The sequence below is a fragment of the Xiphophorus hellerii genome, chromosome 22 (assembly GCF_003331165.1).
Source record: "Xiphophorus hellerii strain 12219 chromosome 22, Xiphophorus_hellerii-4.1, whole genome shotgun sequence".
Classification (NCBI taxonomy): Eukaryota; Metazoa; Chordata; class Actinopteri; order Cyprinodontiformes; family Poeciliidae; genus Xiphophorus; species Xiphophorus hellerii.
Genome location: NC_045693.1, coordinates 12,012,516 through 12,029,110, shown reverse-complemented (window position 1 = coordinate 12,029,110; position 16,595 = coordinate 12,012,516). Strand labels below are relative to the sequence as shown.

At 35.7% G+C, this 16,595-nt stretch overlaps 1 protein-coding gene across 28 annotated transcripts in view; it reads left to right on the top strand.

The window, feature by feature from the left end:
• The window catches only part of LOC116712528 (neurexin-1a), a 281,475-nt gene that overhangs the window by 80,921 nt on the left and 183,959 nt on the right, over positions 1-16,595 (top strand). For 21 of the 28 annotated variants that reach the window (XM_032552315.1, XM_032552326.1, XM_032552306.1 and 18 more), the window contains 3 exons: positions 9,884-10,185; positions 12,314-12,337; positions 13,416-13,577. In XM_032552315.1, coding sequence (XP_032408206.1) covers positions 9,884-10,185; positions 12,314-12,337; positions 13,416-13,577 — 488 coding nt within the window. The remainder of the gene's footprint in view (positions 1-9,883; positions 10,186-12,313; positions 12,338-13,415; positions 13,578-16,595) is intronic. The other 7 variants (XM_032552330.1, XM_032552328.1, XM_032552324.1 and 4 more) reach the window with 1 other exon arrangement.

Sequence of the window (16,595 nt, the reverse complement as noted above, 5' to 3'; positions counted from 1 at the left end):
AGATTACAATTTAACACCTTGCACACCCGTTTCCGCCCATATTGTAGGAGTGAGTGAATCTCTAACAAGATAGGAGCTGCACTTTCTGTGTGTTTACAGTAACCTCACCCATATGCATGAGTATTTACATCGTATTTGACCGGCTAACTGTATGTGTTTGTCTGTACTTTATTGTTTCACATTTTGTGTATTGAGTTTCCAATTCCTCTTGAAAATTTCTTGGAGATATAATTGAAGAACTGGGGAGTCACAGACAGTTTTATCCTTTTGGTGTTCCATGCTATAGTAAAATATAAAAACAAATGGGATGCTTGGGGTCGGGGGGTTATTTTTTATACCCAGTGCACAGAATTGTCCTCAGCGGTGATGAAACGCAACAAAGATGATCTAGTTTTATGGTACACCTGACAGCTATAAATGTCTCACCATTTTTATCTCACTGATATATTTGATCTGAGACAATGTTTCTGCTCCTTCTTTAAACAAAAACCTCTTCTGTACATTTTTGAATTATCCGAGCCTCTTGAGAAGAAAATCTAATGGGTATTTGGTTTTTGTTTTCATTTGGCTTAATGGGATTCCTAGTGGTACAAGTGGTTTGCATTTTGTTCCCTAATATTATAAATACATGTTGAAGATGAATAGGATTTTGCTGCAGAACAGTTAAATTCAAGAAAATATTTCATTTCTTTGTCTATTTTAAATTAAAGTTTTTGATGTAGAAGTTTGCAGGACTTTGTGTTGGTATGAGAAATTAATTCTGCATGTGTGCCAAAGGAATTCAGCACAAGATCCTTTTTAGAGTCGGTCTTTCAGACTTGTTTATATGTGTGTGTGCATCTGCACGCTTTCCATTGTCTATTGTATGTTTGTTTTTCTTGCCTGCCTGAATGTGTGCACAGGTGTATGCATCATCAAAGTGGTGATGCCAAGCTGTATATGAGGTGGCTTTGTGGGAGCTGATCCCAGAGGAGGATTGTCTGTGCAGCTGACTGAGATATTGCGAACAACAGAGAATTCATATAGACTCTGTTTGATCTTGTTGACATGCCAAGATGTCCTACCTTGTGCTTGTTTAATGTTATTAGATTTCACCAAATTATTTAGCTTTTTTTCCAAACAAGAACATATGTTCATCTTCGATTATTTGTATGTGGCTTTATTCGGGAGATTACACAAAAATGGTAGTGAATAACATAACTTATTTATGATCTTGACTGCTGCTTCTTCCAAACAGTTGTTATAAACATATCAAAGTTCTGGAAAGAAAACTCTTTTAAACTGATGTTTAACTTTAAAATGGACCTATTATGTTTCCTTTTAAACAAGTTAGGATAGGTTTATGGGCTATATATAATTTTTGCCTAGAAATATTCTCAGAAAATGAGAACATACCCCAGAATACTTTAGCTGTAATTTTACCAAAAGGTGGTTTTGACTCAGGATGGTAGGTTACATGTTACTTTGTTTTGGCCCATATCATACAATCCAGAGAAAAAAACAGCAAAGGTTGTGATTGTAACATGGTACCGGATGGAAAACTTCAGGAGGTGTGAACACTTGTCTGAGGTATTGTAATTTCCCTTTCCTTTGCAAGTCTTAGCTGTTGTATCCTATCATACTTCATTTTTACATGACATACCAATAAGTTATGGACTTTGGCAAAACTAATGAGCTGGATATTACAAACTGATGCTTAATTAGTGGGGGATGGTTGAAAAAGCACACAGCAAAGGGTTGATAGTGGACTGCAGCAGCTAATGTGTATATCACAGAAAGCAAATGTAAATTTTGACCTCTTTGAATAGGCCAACCCACCCATATTGGTAATATACTTTTGTTGTATTTTATGTAGAACAGATCATGCATGTAGTAGCAGTGCAGCTCAGGTTGACCACTTGAATCATCGTCTGTGAATTGTCAATTTAAAATATCTCTGTGACAGGAACCCAGTAAAACAGCATGCTGAGACACAGACTCTTTAATTACAGTCTTTTACCACAGACATTGGATAGCCATGCTGAGATTAATTGCATTCCCCAGTATGAACATGTGTTTTTTAAAACTGGCACCAGCTTTGCAGAAGATCTGAATTAAACCAAATTGAGAATTTACCACTTTGCCAAATGTCTAAGTTAAATGTAAAAGATTTGGTTTTCATTTTGATTTTTGCTGCAAAATATTTTAAAACATTTTGCTAATAGATACATGTCTTCAGTTTTAATGACAGTCATAGTGAGAAAGCCAATTATGAGTGTGAAAGTTTGTCTGCACTGCAAGACATCTTTATACTGTGAATCTAAATGGCACTTTATGTTAGACTTGCACAGTAAGGCATCAAAAACAACTTAGCATGTGTAAGCTCAGACACTTCCACACTTGCTGACTATATCCTTTAAATGTCTGGATACATTTAAGTGAGCAAACTGATATGTTCTCCCCTGGTGCTACTTTACTGCTGCTCTGGCAACAAAAACAGTTAGCTTCACAGAAGTTTAATTTTTATGGTTGACTTAATACAAGAAAGCCATCAAAAGGTCCTATCAGGGAGACGTTTAGGGCTCATGTTTTGAGCAGCATAGGGGTATTTAAGATGATTTTTCACATTATTTTAAATGGTGTGATAAACATTTGTTTTAATGGGGGTTTTTTCTGTTTAATTGAGCATAAGGAAATGTCCCATTGCTGCAGAATCAATAATCAAGTTTAAAAATGAATTAACTCTTAAAAATTAATTAAATATTAGACAGTGATGCTATGGTAAAAGTAATGTGTCCTGTCCTAAAACTCACCTAATGTATGTATAGGTGAGTTTTAGTCTAGACTGAAAATGTATTTGTTTTCCCTGACCTTCAAAACCAGTTGAAATAAGGGGAAAAATTATCCATGTTTTTGTAAAATTAAATTGAAAGGGAATTGTAACTTAATTTGTTATTTTATTATTATTTATAGTGGTATTTTATCATCAAATTTAATTTTAGTTCTTATTTTATCTTATACCTATCTATGATTCTGTAACTATTGTGAAGTATAATCAGCTGAAGTTGATGACAATGTGCTATAAAAATAGTCTTTGAATTGAAGTGAATATGGACACTATATAAAATATATAGGAACGTGTGACAGCAGCTTAAATATTATGAATAACTGAGATGTCATAAAAAGATGACACATCCAAAGCAGCTCAACATTAGTTTAACTCAGTTTAAGCCGTCATGAACTCAGTCGTTACATTTACAGTGAGTCATTATATTACTTTCATTTTTTTTAAACTAAAAGACATTCATATCCAGTGTAGTCTTTTAATGTTTCTTGTGCAAACCTGTTCCAATAACCTAAATCAAATATGTTTTTTCAAGAGATATTCCATTTCTGCCAGGATGTTGACCTTTCTGGCTTTTTATTAATGCATTACATTCAGAATTGGCTCCCGAATGTCACATTTTAAATAATAACACCTAGAACTAAAGCCTCTCCCGTAGCTCTTTTATCATATCCTGTCAAGGCTGTTTCAGGGTGTTGTGTCATGATTTGATGCCGACAGTCAGCATGCATCCTCCTTCCACCACAGTACTAGTGAAGGCTAATTTAAAGAGCAGACACACAGTAGCAGATGCCAGATTAGTGTCAGCAGAAAGTGACTGATGAGGAGCCTCCTGGTCGCTTGGTCACATGCTCCTAGTACATCCAGTACAGTGTGCGCCAGCTTGCAGCCCCTCTGTGGTTTATAACAATTGAGTTTCCCATACTCAGCTCCACTTAATCAAGGGTTAAATAATGCTTTAGAGGCACTAATGCTGCTGCTGCTCTTTTTTATTTGCAGTGAAGTACTGTATGCTGGGCATTCTGTGGTAGCTTCATGCAGCAGTCTGACTGTTTGTGACACTAATTTGACTTGAGTGGCGAATAATTGTATTACTTCCATTGAAATGGGTGGTTAACTCTGCACCACAACCACAAATGTAAGGTGACTATAGAAATTGAGGCTTTTGAATGGCAATATGATTTAGACATTGTTGAATGACTGTTGCAGGACCTTCCAAAATTATCATACCCCTCGAAATTTTCTATTTGTGCAGATTTAGTCATCAACTACAGGAATTATATCATTTTACGTAGATCAAATGAGTTATTGGAAATGTTTATAATATTTGAAGAAGCTTAAAATGTGAATTGCATTTGTTTTCAGTCTCTGAGTTAGTTCTTCAGTTAATTGTAGGATCATCTTCTTCTGGAATTACAGCTGCAAGTCTTTAAAGTTTTGTCTCCCCACTTTGCACTTTCTAGACACTGCAATTGTGACTTTTTTTTATTTCAAAAAAGCTCAAGCTCAGGTTTATTGAAAGGAGAGTGTTTGTTGACATCAACTGTCAACTTTTACCATAGATTCTCTGTAATTTGAACACCATTTCTTTTGTTTGTAGTTTGGACTTTATATCTAGTCCAGTTAGAATAATTTGTCCCTTCTTAAGTCTTTTCCAGCATCTTGCAGGGTTTCTTAGTTTTTTCCCCTTAAGTTAGAAACACAAAACTTAAGGGTGTTCCTTTCACGTTTTATCTGTCTCTGCTGAAGATAAGTAAAAAACTTATTTTTTACTTATCTTAAGTTTTCTGCTACAGATTTTCCGCAAAGGCTTAGCATTATAGATTTCAATATAACCTAAAGCACCTTCTTCTGCATTTTTGCCCTGTATCCAAATTTGAGATTTTACCTCATAACATAACCCCCTTTGCACATATCTACAACTTCTTTCAACACTTTGCTTGAAATCTATTGAGGTTTGCTACAAAAATTCAAAGAACTTCAGAAAAAAGTGTGTGTTCACACAGGAAGCAAAATTCACACATGATAACTCTATTTATTAATTAGGTGACTTTGGAACACATTTAACTTTACTGGATTTACATTAGGCGTGTTCGAGGAAATGGGGTTGAACACACATTACCTCCACACTTTTCATATATTTATTGACAACATTATTAGAACACAATGCAATTTTTCCTTTCACTTCACAGTTGTTAACTACTTTGTGTTTCTCTCTGATATAAAATCCCAATCACATAAACTGAAGTTTGGGGTGGAAAAAAAAAGTTAAAGGCACATTCCATTTTAGGATATGTTCTGCTTAGAATGGCTGAATGTTAATGTGAAGAACTTGGCATTCAGAATAGAGTTGAAAGATGCAGAGGAACAGAGTGTGACAAGTTTCTACCTGTCTATTCATGGCCTCTCCCCTAGGGCTACACTTTCACTCCGTCTTATTCTGTCCTCTGTTTTTTGAAAAAAAGGAAACATATTAAAAGAGCTAGCTTTTATCCATGTTTTCATTCATTGTCATGACTCGAGGGCAAAAAGGTGCGAGCAGCTTGCTATAATTTTAATGACTGTAAACTGTGGGACAACCCAGGGAGACAAGTGGTACACACCCAGAAGCTCAGGGGACAATGGTGACAAAATATTGTTCCTCTTCAATAAGAAGTAGTGTTTTTTGGGGGGAATTTTTTGAAGAAATAACACATCCTAGTGACATACTGTCTGTTAAATTATAACATTACAGATCACTGTGTGTTCTGTGTTTCCATATCTAAAGAAGATGAATATGTGATGTGTCTGTCTGCATTGTCATGATCTTTAATTTAAAGCTCACTAAACAAGTGCTAGATGCAGAAGATATTTACTGTTATTTGCTTAAAATAGTTTTCTAATATCTAATAGCTATTAACCATTTTATTGAGTTTCTCCATTAATTACAGTTAAACATGTCAAACATTACTTTTAATATGCATTTCTGTCTTAAATGAGTAGGTTTTTTTTACATCTTTCTTTGACTTTCTTCCTGCAGTATCTTTCTTTAAAAATATGTTGTGTTTACTTCAATTCAGTTTATTTATATAGTAACAATTCACAACAAATATCATCTTGAGGTGTTTTACAAAAAAATAGGTCATTTCAATTTAATCACACATACACTCCAATTAATTCTAGTTATCAAACAGTTAAGCTCCGGTAATGGAACTATTACGTTATTAAATAATAACGTGACAGAACCCTCTTCTTCAAAGAATATTAACTATGCTTTTGAGGTCTATGTAATATATATTTTTTTCTAAATGTCTTACAGTCCTTCTAACTGTATCTTTCAGAATAAGCAGATTTATAAAAAAAAAATAAAAATACAAAAGAGCTGTAGTCTACAATGAAAAACTTTGTCAAAACAAGAAATTAGTTGGTAAGGTAAACTTTAGACAGTTTATACTGTAAATGTGATGTTATTTTAGTAAAATGGTAAATGGCCTGTACTTGTACAGCACTTCATCAAGTCCAGAGGACTCCAAAGCACTTCACATGCGTGGATGACGTTATTCAGTCATTCACGCTTTTCACACATTCATGCACACATTCACATGCTGATGGTGACAAGCTACTGGATTGTAGCCACAGCTGCTTCCCTTCGATAAATAAAGCCCCACCCTCTCTTTTCCACATTTGATAATGTAGCATACATCATTTGAATACCTGCTAGGCCATACTTGGACTTATTCTTTTGGAAATGTCAAAACATTTCCTTTTAGCTCCCAAATGTTATACATATTGTCTGGCAACACTGCAATATTTACAGAACTGACAGACAACTATTATACAAATTAACTAATAATATTATCACTTAGGCTCATGCAATACCATGCTGAAGCTTTATCTGTGATCTGTGCTCTTGAAGATTCCCTCTCCTGAGGATTTCAAATGCTTTAAAAGTGAAAGTGAAACTTTCTTTATAATTCAGCTAATAATCAACTAACCACTTGGGGCACTAATGGATCACAAAAATCTAATGGCCAGATGGATCACTACAGCTTTGATATGACAGTAGTGTTTGATCTGATCTGAAACAGGGTCGCGGTTATGTAAATTCAAGATTCAATACTGAATCCTGAATGTTGTTTTCGTCTGTGAAAAAAAAAATATCTGAACCTGGGAAATCAGAAATGTGCTGTCTAGAAAACTGTACTCAAGTAATGTGTACAAGAATGTTGATGAAATATATATAATTGTGTAAACAGATTAGATTTAGAGTGACTGCATTCCAAATTAGTTTTTTTTTTTTAACCCTTTTATGACAAAATGCCCAGGTGTGGCCTGCATTGTATTAAATCCTGCTGTTTTATTTGTAAACCTTTCACCCTTTCATCCCTAGAGCCCCATGGCACAAGTACTGCTGTCCCCAGTACATGAGACTCATGGCTCAATTAGCAATTACATTCTTTTTATTTTGAGACCTTGTCACTGCCAAAAAAGACATTCTCATAGAAGTAGTTATTGAAGATTAGCGATATTTTCACTTTGTTGTTAAGTTATGTTTTAAAAATGGCTTTATGTTTGGTTGTGTTTGATCCAGACAAGGAGAGAATGTTATAAGAAGCCAGCAGCATGCATATGAGCTGTTTGCTGTTCAAGGCTAACAAGAATTACAGCCAGAATCTGACACTTGACTTGGCTGAAAGCTTCATGGTGAAATGCTTCCAAAGGCCTTGAGGCTTTTTGAGTCTGCCACAGACATTTTCAAGAAAATGATCTAATTTGACCTTAATATAGTTTTGTTCTGTTGGCAAAATAGAATTTGTGTCATAGAGTTTGCACGAGTTATAAAAAAAATGGAGACATAATAATTAGCACAGAAATTCATTTCCGTACAATTGTCATTTATGATATTGTTCTATTTAAACAATGTGTGAAATATGCTGATTCTTGCTGAAAAATGTCCTCTTGGCTAAACCCCAAACGTTTTAATATCTAATTTTACATTTCTTGAAAACACAGGTCCCTGTCTGGTGGTTAAGGGAATTCCCTGTGATTTGCAGTTATTGGGGTTGTGTGTCACGAGATAGGAATGACCTCAAACTATTGGCTCTATTTGTTATGTGCTCACTGTGATATGTGGGTTTTGTGAGGAGGGTAGAGTTCTCTCATTTTCACTTATAGGGGTCTCAGACACTGAGGGAATGACCAAAGACTGTTCAGATCCAGTCAGCTTCAATTACAGCCCCTTGTAGTTTTCCCAGAGGTGCACTATAGCTCCTTTAAGGGGAAATCAATGAGGTGACAAATTGTTGTGGACAGCAACCCCTTTTATTTCTTACATTGTTGCATCCATGCCTGGATGCCCCTGTAAGCATGTAGGGGTGAATTTGCGTGTGTGTGTCAGTGTTTCGTTTGTGTGCATACATAAATGAACAACCCCATCTATGATAATTGAATGCTTTGGCCCATTTGTGTTTTGGTGGTTTTTCTTTCTGCTTGTGACTTTAATGGCTTGTTATTTGTCTAAACTTGTTTTTAAATGCTCTCTAATGGCTGCTTGCACGCATCGCCCACTGACGCTTGTTGCCTCTTTGTTTTGTTTATACATCACAGTGTTAATGTTTTCTCAGGGCTATTTTTGTCACTTTCTTGTTAAATGCCATCATGACTGATGGCTGATGAGTGCTGATTTGTTTGGGTTTACTGAGAAACATAAGTGACCAACTTAGGCAGTGTTTTATAGGTTTCTATTGAAAATGTTTGTGACAGCAGATTTAGCTGAGTTTATTCTATTAGCTTTTTGTCAATTATAAACATTGACTTGCACTATAGCATATTCATACCCTTTAAATAGTTTCACATTTTGTCACATTGTAGTTACAAACCACAATACCTTTTCATGGGATTTTCTTTTTTTGTGACAGAACAACACAAAGTAGTTCATACAGTAGATGTAAAGTGTAAGGGAAATGATGCATGATTATACAAAAACTGAGACATGTGGCATGCCTTTAAGTATGGCCCCTATTAGTTGAATATACTTAAATAAAATCCAGTTCATGAACTACCTTTAGAAGTCACCTGGATAATTGCTGAAGGCACAGCAAATGGGCAGGTTACTGCATATCACCTTAAGGCTGTACAACTCCCTAGTATAGTTTTATTTCCCCAAATTAACTTGAAAGGAGGTTATGTACAATGGTCATATCTTTGTATCTGTGTGTAGTTTTGAAAAATCACTTTTTGCATTTTTATTTATTTTTACCCTTTATACTCCTACTAGAAGTTTATAATTTTTAGAAATAATGTCTTCCTCCCGCTGTGTTTCATTTGAGAGGAAGAATGATTGTAATGACAACCTGTACTTTGTAGATGTGTTATTCAGCCACTCCTGTTGCTAAACATTTATTCTACGCAACTGCAGTTATATAAAAAATCCAGGTTTGTTTTCAGATTATCTGGCCTGAATAACACATTAATGCAAACAGTTCAACATAGCTGAGTGTTGTTCAAGGTTTCTCAATTCTAAATATTTGAACAATCAGGTAAAATTAGGTTTATCTGATTGTCCATGTATCACATAGACAATCAGATAAACCTAATTTTTGTCATTGTCCATGTATCACATGGACAATGACAATAAGGAAACATGCTAAATTATAGCTTTCTGATGATTTAATCGTAGAAAAATAACCGCTACTTGTTCTTGTTCTTTATCAGTAACCGTTGAAAAAAGAGAATTTGGTTTCTTTTTGAGGCTACATAAGGACACATTTTTTGCTGATATATTTTCTAATGCTGGTTTTCAGCATTAGAAAGAGAAATTTTATGTGACGATTTATCTCAAGCTTCTTACAGGTTAATTGTGATGACAAATCACTGCTGCATGGGAATACATCAGCTTTGCTATATTGAAAAAAGCAGTGCTGAAATTAAAGATAGCTCACTAAAATAATAATCTGTTTTGTTGTACATGTCCCTCTACAACTTTTTGAGGCATTTCGTCCTTTTTAGGCAGCTTCCCAATAAGCCCCTAAGAGGCCACAACATTGATGAAACGCATTTCTCTTTCTCTTGTCTCCCCAGGAAAAGAAGAGTATGTTGCAACCTTCAAAGGATCTGAGTTCTTCTGCTACGACTTGTCCTTGAACCCTATTCAAAGCAGCAGTGATGAAATCACGTTGTCATTCAAAACCCTACAGAGGAATGGACTAATGCTGCACACGGGCAAATCTGCTGATTACGTCAACCTGGCGCTGAAAAATGGGGCTGTGTCACTCGTCATTAATTTGGGGTCTGGAGCCTTTGAAGCTCTTGTGGAGCCAGTCAATGGGAAATTTAATGACAATGAGTGGCATGATGTCAAAGTTACAAGGAATCTACGTCAGGTAACAGTACAAATGGTGATGAAGCGATGAACTAAATTAATTAACAAATGCACTGAGATCATTGCCATCACAAAAGACATTTTCCTCAAAACAATTGGGTTGCTTAATTTAATCATGGTGTTATGGTGGAGACCTTAACAGCGCCACAAGAGAGCAGGGACATCTAGATTTGAATTAAGACTGCAGTTCAGTTATGGTTATGTCTCTTTAAAGTTAATAACTGGGCATTTGCTTACATTGACTAAAGTACTCCAAGCAACAACCGAGTCTTGGATAGTTCATTGTACAGTTAAATTTGGTGGATCTTGAACAATGACGAATCCCTTTGAGTCTGTTCTCTCACTCAACTAAATGTCTATTGACCTAAAGGTTTGTTAAAATTCCCCAATTTCTTTCTGCTTTGAGAAATGACCCAGTAGCCTTCAGATTCTGTGCTTCAACACACTGTCAGTCTGTTGGATCCCTGACCAACTTAGAGATAAAAGTTTAGTTGAGAAACTCATCTACCCTTTTTCTTTTTATGTCAGCTGAGTAAGTCCGTAAGGATATGGGTTTAAAAAATATTACTTGTACAGTGTTCTTGTGTCTAATTATTTCTCTGAGAGATACTACTTAGAGCATTCAGGAGGGATTTGGGATATGATCTCAATGAGAATTAGTCAATTTCATAGGTGTCTAGAGAGGAAAACTCAGAAGAACACCTGGGTAAACACTTTCAATACTGCAACCCTATAAACCCTACTTTTTCATTTTCATAATTGGTTGTCAGTAGGCTTTGTTGACCATGTATTTCCCCCCCTCCTACTCATCTATAAAATTCTAGTATTATGGATGAGTAGGTATTACCAAGGTACAACAGGGTATTTCCATTTTAACAAAGGATTCTTGTGTAATGTGTTTTTGATTTTTAAATAGAATAGAAATTAGTCTTTGCTTCTGTAGAGAGAGGACCCATGATGTACATCTGAATAATGGGACCAAACAGACTGACAAAAAGGCAGGAAAAAATATTACAATGATACCACCATGTAGAAACATTCAAGAAATTGTCTTTGTTTATACATGAGCAGTTTTATTGGATTATTGGGACATAACCTGTGTAATCACCATAATACAAGTCAAATCATTTGCGCTGTTTGTGATTTTATCAATCAGAACTTATTGCTAAACTATTCAGCTACTGGTAAACAGAACTGTGTATTTTTTTTCTAGTTACCAATTATTAGATAAACACCAGGGGGAAAATATCTCTAGATTTGTTCCTGCTCCCTTGCTGTGAAATGTTTATCTTCACCTCAGCATTTAAAATGCTTAGTTTGCAGACTCAGCACTCTGGTTATTGGCAAATATCTGCTGTTTTCCTACTTGAACATTCACTGCATTCAGATTTAAAAGGAAAACCGAGCATACTGAGTGCATGCTGTATGGGGGATCAGAATAGCCATCCTCCTCATTTCTTGTCAGGTCCTCTTTTCTTTGTCTCATTGCAGTAAAGTGATCCTAAAGTTCATCAGTAAGACCAAATGAAAGGTAACGTATTGAGTGAGTGCCAGAAAGTCTGATGCGCTGGATTGGAAAATTGCTGAAGACTGAACAACAACAACATTAAAATGCAAATAAATAATAAAGAAAAAAAAAAACAATAAGGTTTTCATAAATATTTTGAACATGGAAACGCTTAAAGAGGGTCAATTGATGTGCTTTAGGCGTTCTTTTTTATAAACCATACAATATCTTTCAATCACAACCTTTTGTTAGATCTTTGGCTCAAAAGCCTTTTTCTGCAGTTTAGCTATTTGGGCACACACAGAAAATGGTGCAACTATATCAAGACAATCTCAGGGAGTCACTGGTTCAGCTATGGCTCCTCTTGGGGAGCGTTCTTCCTATTTTTCTTGGTCAGCTTTTTTCTTGTTACACTTATTTTGCCCCTTTTTCTTTCCTCTATGTCACTAACATGCTTTGGAAACAAACTAACATCATTCATGGAATGTGCCATTCTACTAACCAGTATGGGTTTTGTCGTTTACCAATGTACTAACAGTATTGACCATCATATATTATTTGAGTAACAGTCGTTATTCTGTTCACAGTTTTTAATTTCCTTTCTCCCCCCTTTTCCACAAAGCACTCAGGCATTGGACACGCTATGGTAAACAAACTACATTGTTCGGTAGATATCATTCTAATTGTTTCTTAGTTTGGGTTTGCCGTGTGTTTCTTTTCTTTCTTTTTTTTTTTTACTGTAGACGTCATTTACAAAATAAGGGAAATTGCGGTTGGTACTCTTCTGCTTACTTTTCAAATCCTTTTATTTATATTTTTTGGTTCATTTATTGGTTTTCACTCTGTTTATTCCACCTGTTTTCTGTCCACTTCTGTTTCACCCACTCTTTTTTTAGGAGCATCATTTTCGAGCTATTTGCAACAAGCTGTGGTTAATAATGAGGACGCCCTCCTGTCTGGCTGGACTGATGCTCTGTGGCTCAGCCAGTTGTATCCCCATCCACTTTGCATGTCATCTTCTTCAACTTACATGTTGGAAATGTCAAACTGCACATTTGCCAACATGAATGTAACACTTGAGCTGTGTTTGTCATTTCTTCTCTGGTGCTTTATTATTTCGTTTTGTGATTTGGCAGTGCTCATAAACTTTTTCCACAAGCTTTTGCATGTGAGTGACCCTGTGGCAAGCATAAGACATTATGATTCAGTATCCAAATAAAGCATTTGGGAATCATTTCTTTTTGATTACTTGTAAACAAAAAGAAAAGACAAATACATGCATGTTTTTAATGCCCCAACCTTTTTCCTACTCTAAAAAGGTGATTGCATGTACTCCCTTTCTAACATAGTAGCACGTTATGATCTAATTTATGTAAGTACTAAATGTACTAATTTAAAATAACAGTTGAACTAACCTAGATAGCACTTTACTAACACCATTTTTGTGTCTGCTAAAGTATTTTTAAGTTGCATTAAAGTCAATACTAACACTGTAGTATGGATAGTTTACTAACTATATAACCAAAACAGTTTTGGTTCCAACTAATCAAACTGGACAAAATAATAAGAAAACAAGAAAAAACGACATTTAAACAGACATGAAAATGGGTTTGGGAATATAAAAATGGGAAATATGTCATTGACAAACGAAAGAAAGGGAATAACAATGCATAATTTAGGCTGGCTCCCTATAGCGTGTCCTTTCCCTGTGCTTTGTTGTGTAGGTAACCATATCCGTAGACGGGATTCTGACCACTACAGGATACACCCAGGAAGACTATACCATGCTAGGCTCAGACGACTTTTTCTATGTTGGAGGAAGCCCGAGTACAGCAGACCTTCCTGGATCTCCAGTTAGCAACAACTTCATGGGTTGCCTCAAGGAGGTAAACACCGCTTCTCTGTGAACTCTTAAGACTGGTGGGTGTATGGGATGTACAGCTGTCTTCACCTCAGGACACCAGAACCGGCTCTTCACACCCACACACTGACCCTGCCTCTTTCTGAACACTCTCTTTTAGTTGGCATCTCTTTCTCTCTTATATTTTGATGCAAACTTTTTATGATCAATTTTTTGCAGATTCTGTTTCTTCTGTGCACATTCAATGTTTTAAACACAAAAAGTACCAACTTACAGACATGCACTGAGCTCTGTCTTAAAGTGGAATTCAGCTCCGTTCTCCAGCGGGTCCATCAGGTGCACATCAAAGAGAAACGGTGATCCAGAGATGAGGGAGTTGAATTTTCATGAGCAGTTGGGCAGCTCTCACTTCCACACCTCTATTTGGATATGAGCTCAGAACAACCGACTGAGACCCTGTCTTCATTCAGACTTGTTCTATCTGAGTTTTATTTGGTGTCAACTGAAATTTGCCTTCCGAGTGCTAGAAATGTGACACAAATACTGCAAATATAAACAACATTTTGTCACCAAACACTTCACTCCTTGCATTTACCAGGTTGAACCCAATTTTATATTTAGAACAGCCTTATGTCATGGTCAAGATTCTACTCAGATTTTGCTCTACATTGACATGGTAGCTTCAAGCAGTTGTTACAGATATGTTAGCTATCGATGATGCAACTCTGCTGTGCTACTGAATTAGACTGAGGTCATTGAAGTTCAGTGGTGTTTAAGAAATCTGTTTAAAATGCTTTGAGTTGTGTTGCATGATACACATTAACCTGCTGGAAGTAGCTATCAGAAAATGAGTTCATTGTGTTCATAATACTCAAATAATATTAAAGCACTGAAAATGTCCCAAGAATCAAACCCCATGTCATTACATCAGCCTGAAATATTGATAAAAGGCAGAATTGTTCTTGTCTTTAAAGCTGGGATATGTGACTCTTATTTTTAAGAAAATAGTTTTTTACATATTTGTTGAAATTCTATAATATGAAACGGGTAATTTGTCTCATTTTTGAGACAAATTACTTCAAGATTGAGCTCTTCCACCTCCTCCCATTGCTACCATTGCCGTTTAAAGAAATGCACAATCAGTAAGAGGCAGCAGGAAGGCTGCCATCCTCAGGTATGCCATGCTAAATCTTCTAATGTCGGAGAAACAATTTACCATTGCAGGAAAGCTGTTTATCTGGAGCTCATATTTTTCACAAATGAGCTCTTATATTATGCTGTCACAACATAATGATGATTTTAACAAATACATAAAACATATATATTTTTATAAAAGTTGATAACCCCAGCATGTTTGTGCCAAATGTACAACCAATCATATGAATTTTACAGCTGAAATTGAACTCATTGAACCTAGTCTGGTTTTCTGCTGCTGTAGTGCATCTGCTTCAGGGTTTGACTTTTGCTTTCAGAGATTCTGCATGTATTGGTTTTTAACAAGTGGACATTTTAATTACAGTTTTCAGTCATTTTGAAACAGTCTGCCCATTCTTCTTTGACCTGTGACATCAGCAAACCATTTTAATGAGCAAAAGTTCTGCCAACTGGATTTTTTTCTGTTTTTTAAGTCACTCCTTGTAAATGTGAAAGTGGGTTTTGCATTAAAATCTACCAGTATATGTCAGCTGTGAACTATTAACTACTTTTGCATGTTGTCTCAACCAGATCTAATGCCTAAATGCATTATTTTGGATCTGATTTGTTATTTGTGCTAACAATTAATTGAACAAATATATCTGATAAAGAGGCTGGCTAATGTATTTTCTTTCAAAAGATGTGTTCACAGCTATCTAATCTAGTTCATAACCCTGAGGACATTTTACATTTTGTCACTTGTTCTTTATCTTTTGCTCTGCCAAAAAAGCCTTTGTATTGTGTGCAATTTATCTTCCAGAGATGAAGTGAGAAGTAAAGAAGAGGTAATTTCTTTACCAGGTGACTCACAGGATACAGTCCTTACTTTATACCCTACCTAAGTTTGCTTATTTCAAGTTAATACTTTTTGATCTGGTGTATTTTCCTCAACAGCAACTGAATCTTTTGATGGCATTATTATGTAATGCAAAATTGTCAGTTAAGTAATTTCCTAATTCCAAAAGGCATATTTTCTTGGCTATTTTCCTAATCCTGTCATGTCAATATATGGTATTATGCCTTAACCCTAAGCTATCAGTGTCAACAATATCTCAGGAAGATCTGAAGTCAGTTTGTTTAGCCGACTGTCTAAATTACACACCAGCTATGTGCAAGTCATTAGAAATCTTGTTGTTACCAAGGCTTTCCTAGTTGTCTCTTAGGACGTGCTGACAACAAGACTGGTCTCATCTTGGGTGTGGTCATTGTAAGAAACATAGAAAATTTCTCCTTTAACTCTAATGCTTATACTGAACTGCTCACAATCTTTTACATGTAGCATGCAACTATGAATGAGAAGAAGGGTAAACCAAATTTCTGCTTTTGCATCAGTGATTCAATTTTGCCTTTTAAATCTGTGCATTTTATCATAATCATTACAACCGAATAAGACTGCAGCACAAGAGCCGGTCAATAAATTGACAAGCATTTTGAAGACATTACATACAAAAATAAATTGCACTGAGTAGCCGCTAGAACAGGCAAACCTGTCCAATTGCTTGTTGACACAAATAGCAAATAAGCCAATTACAGCGCAGTAGCTCAGTGCATTTATTTATCTAACTATGGTGAGGGCAAGTTCATGAAGTTTGAACTGAGCATTAGAATAAGAAAGAAATGGGTTTTAAGTGGCTTTGAACGTGATGTGGTTGTTGATGCCTGACAACCAGGTCTTGGTATTTCAGAAAATGGACTGGGATATTTGCATTCGGCCATTTCAGAGAAGAGAAAATATCCTGCAGGTTGAGGTTGTGTGGATAAAGATGTGCCCTAGTCAGAGGAGAAAGGGCTAACTGGTTCAAAATGATAAAATGGAAATGGAAGCTTAAATAACCACTACTTATAGGTA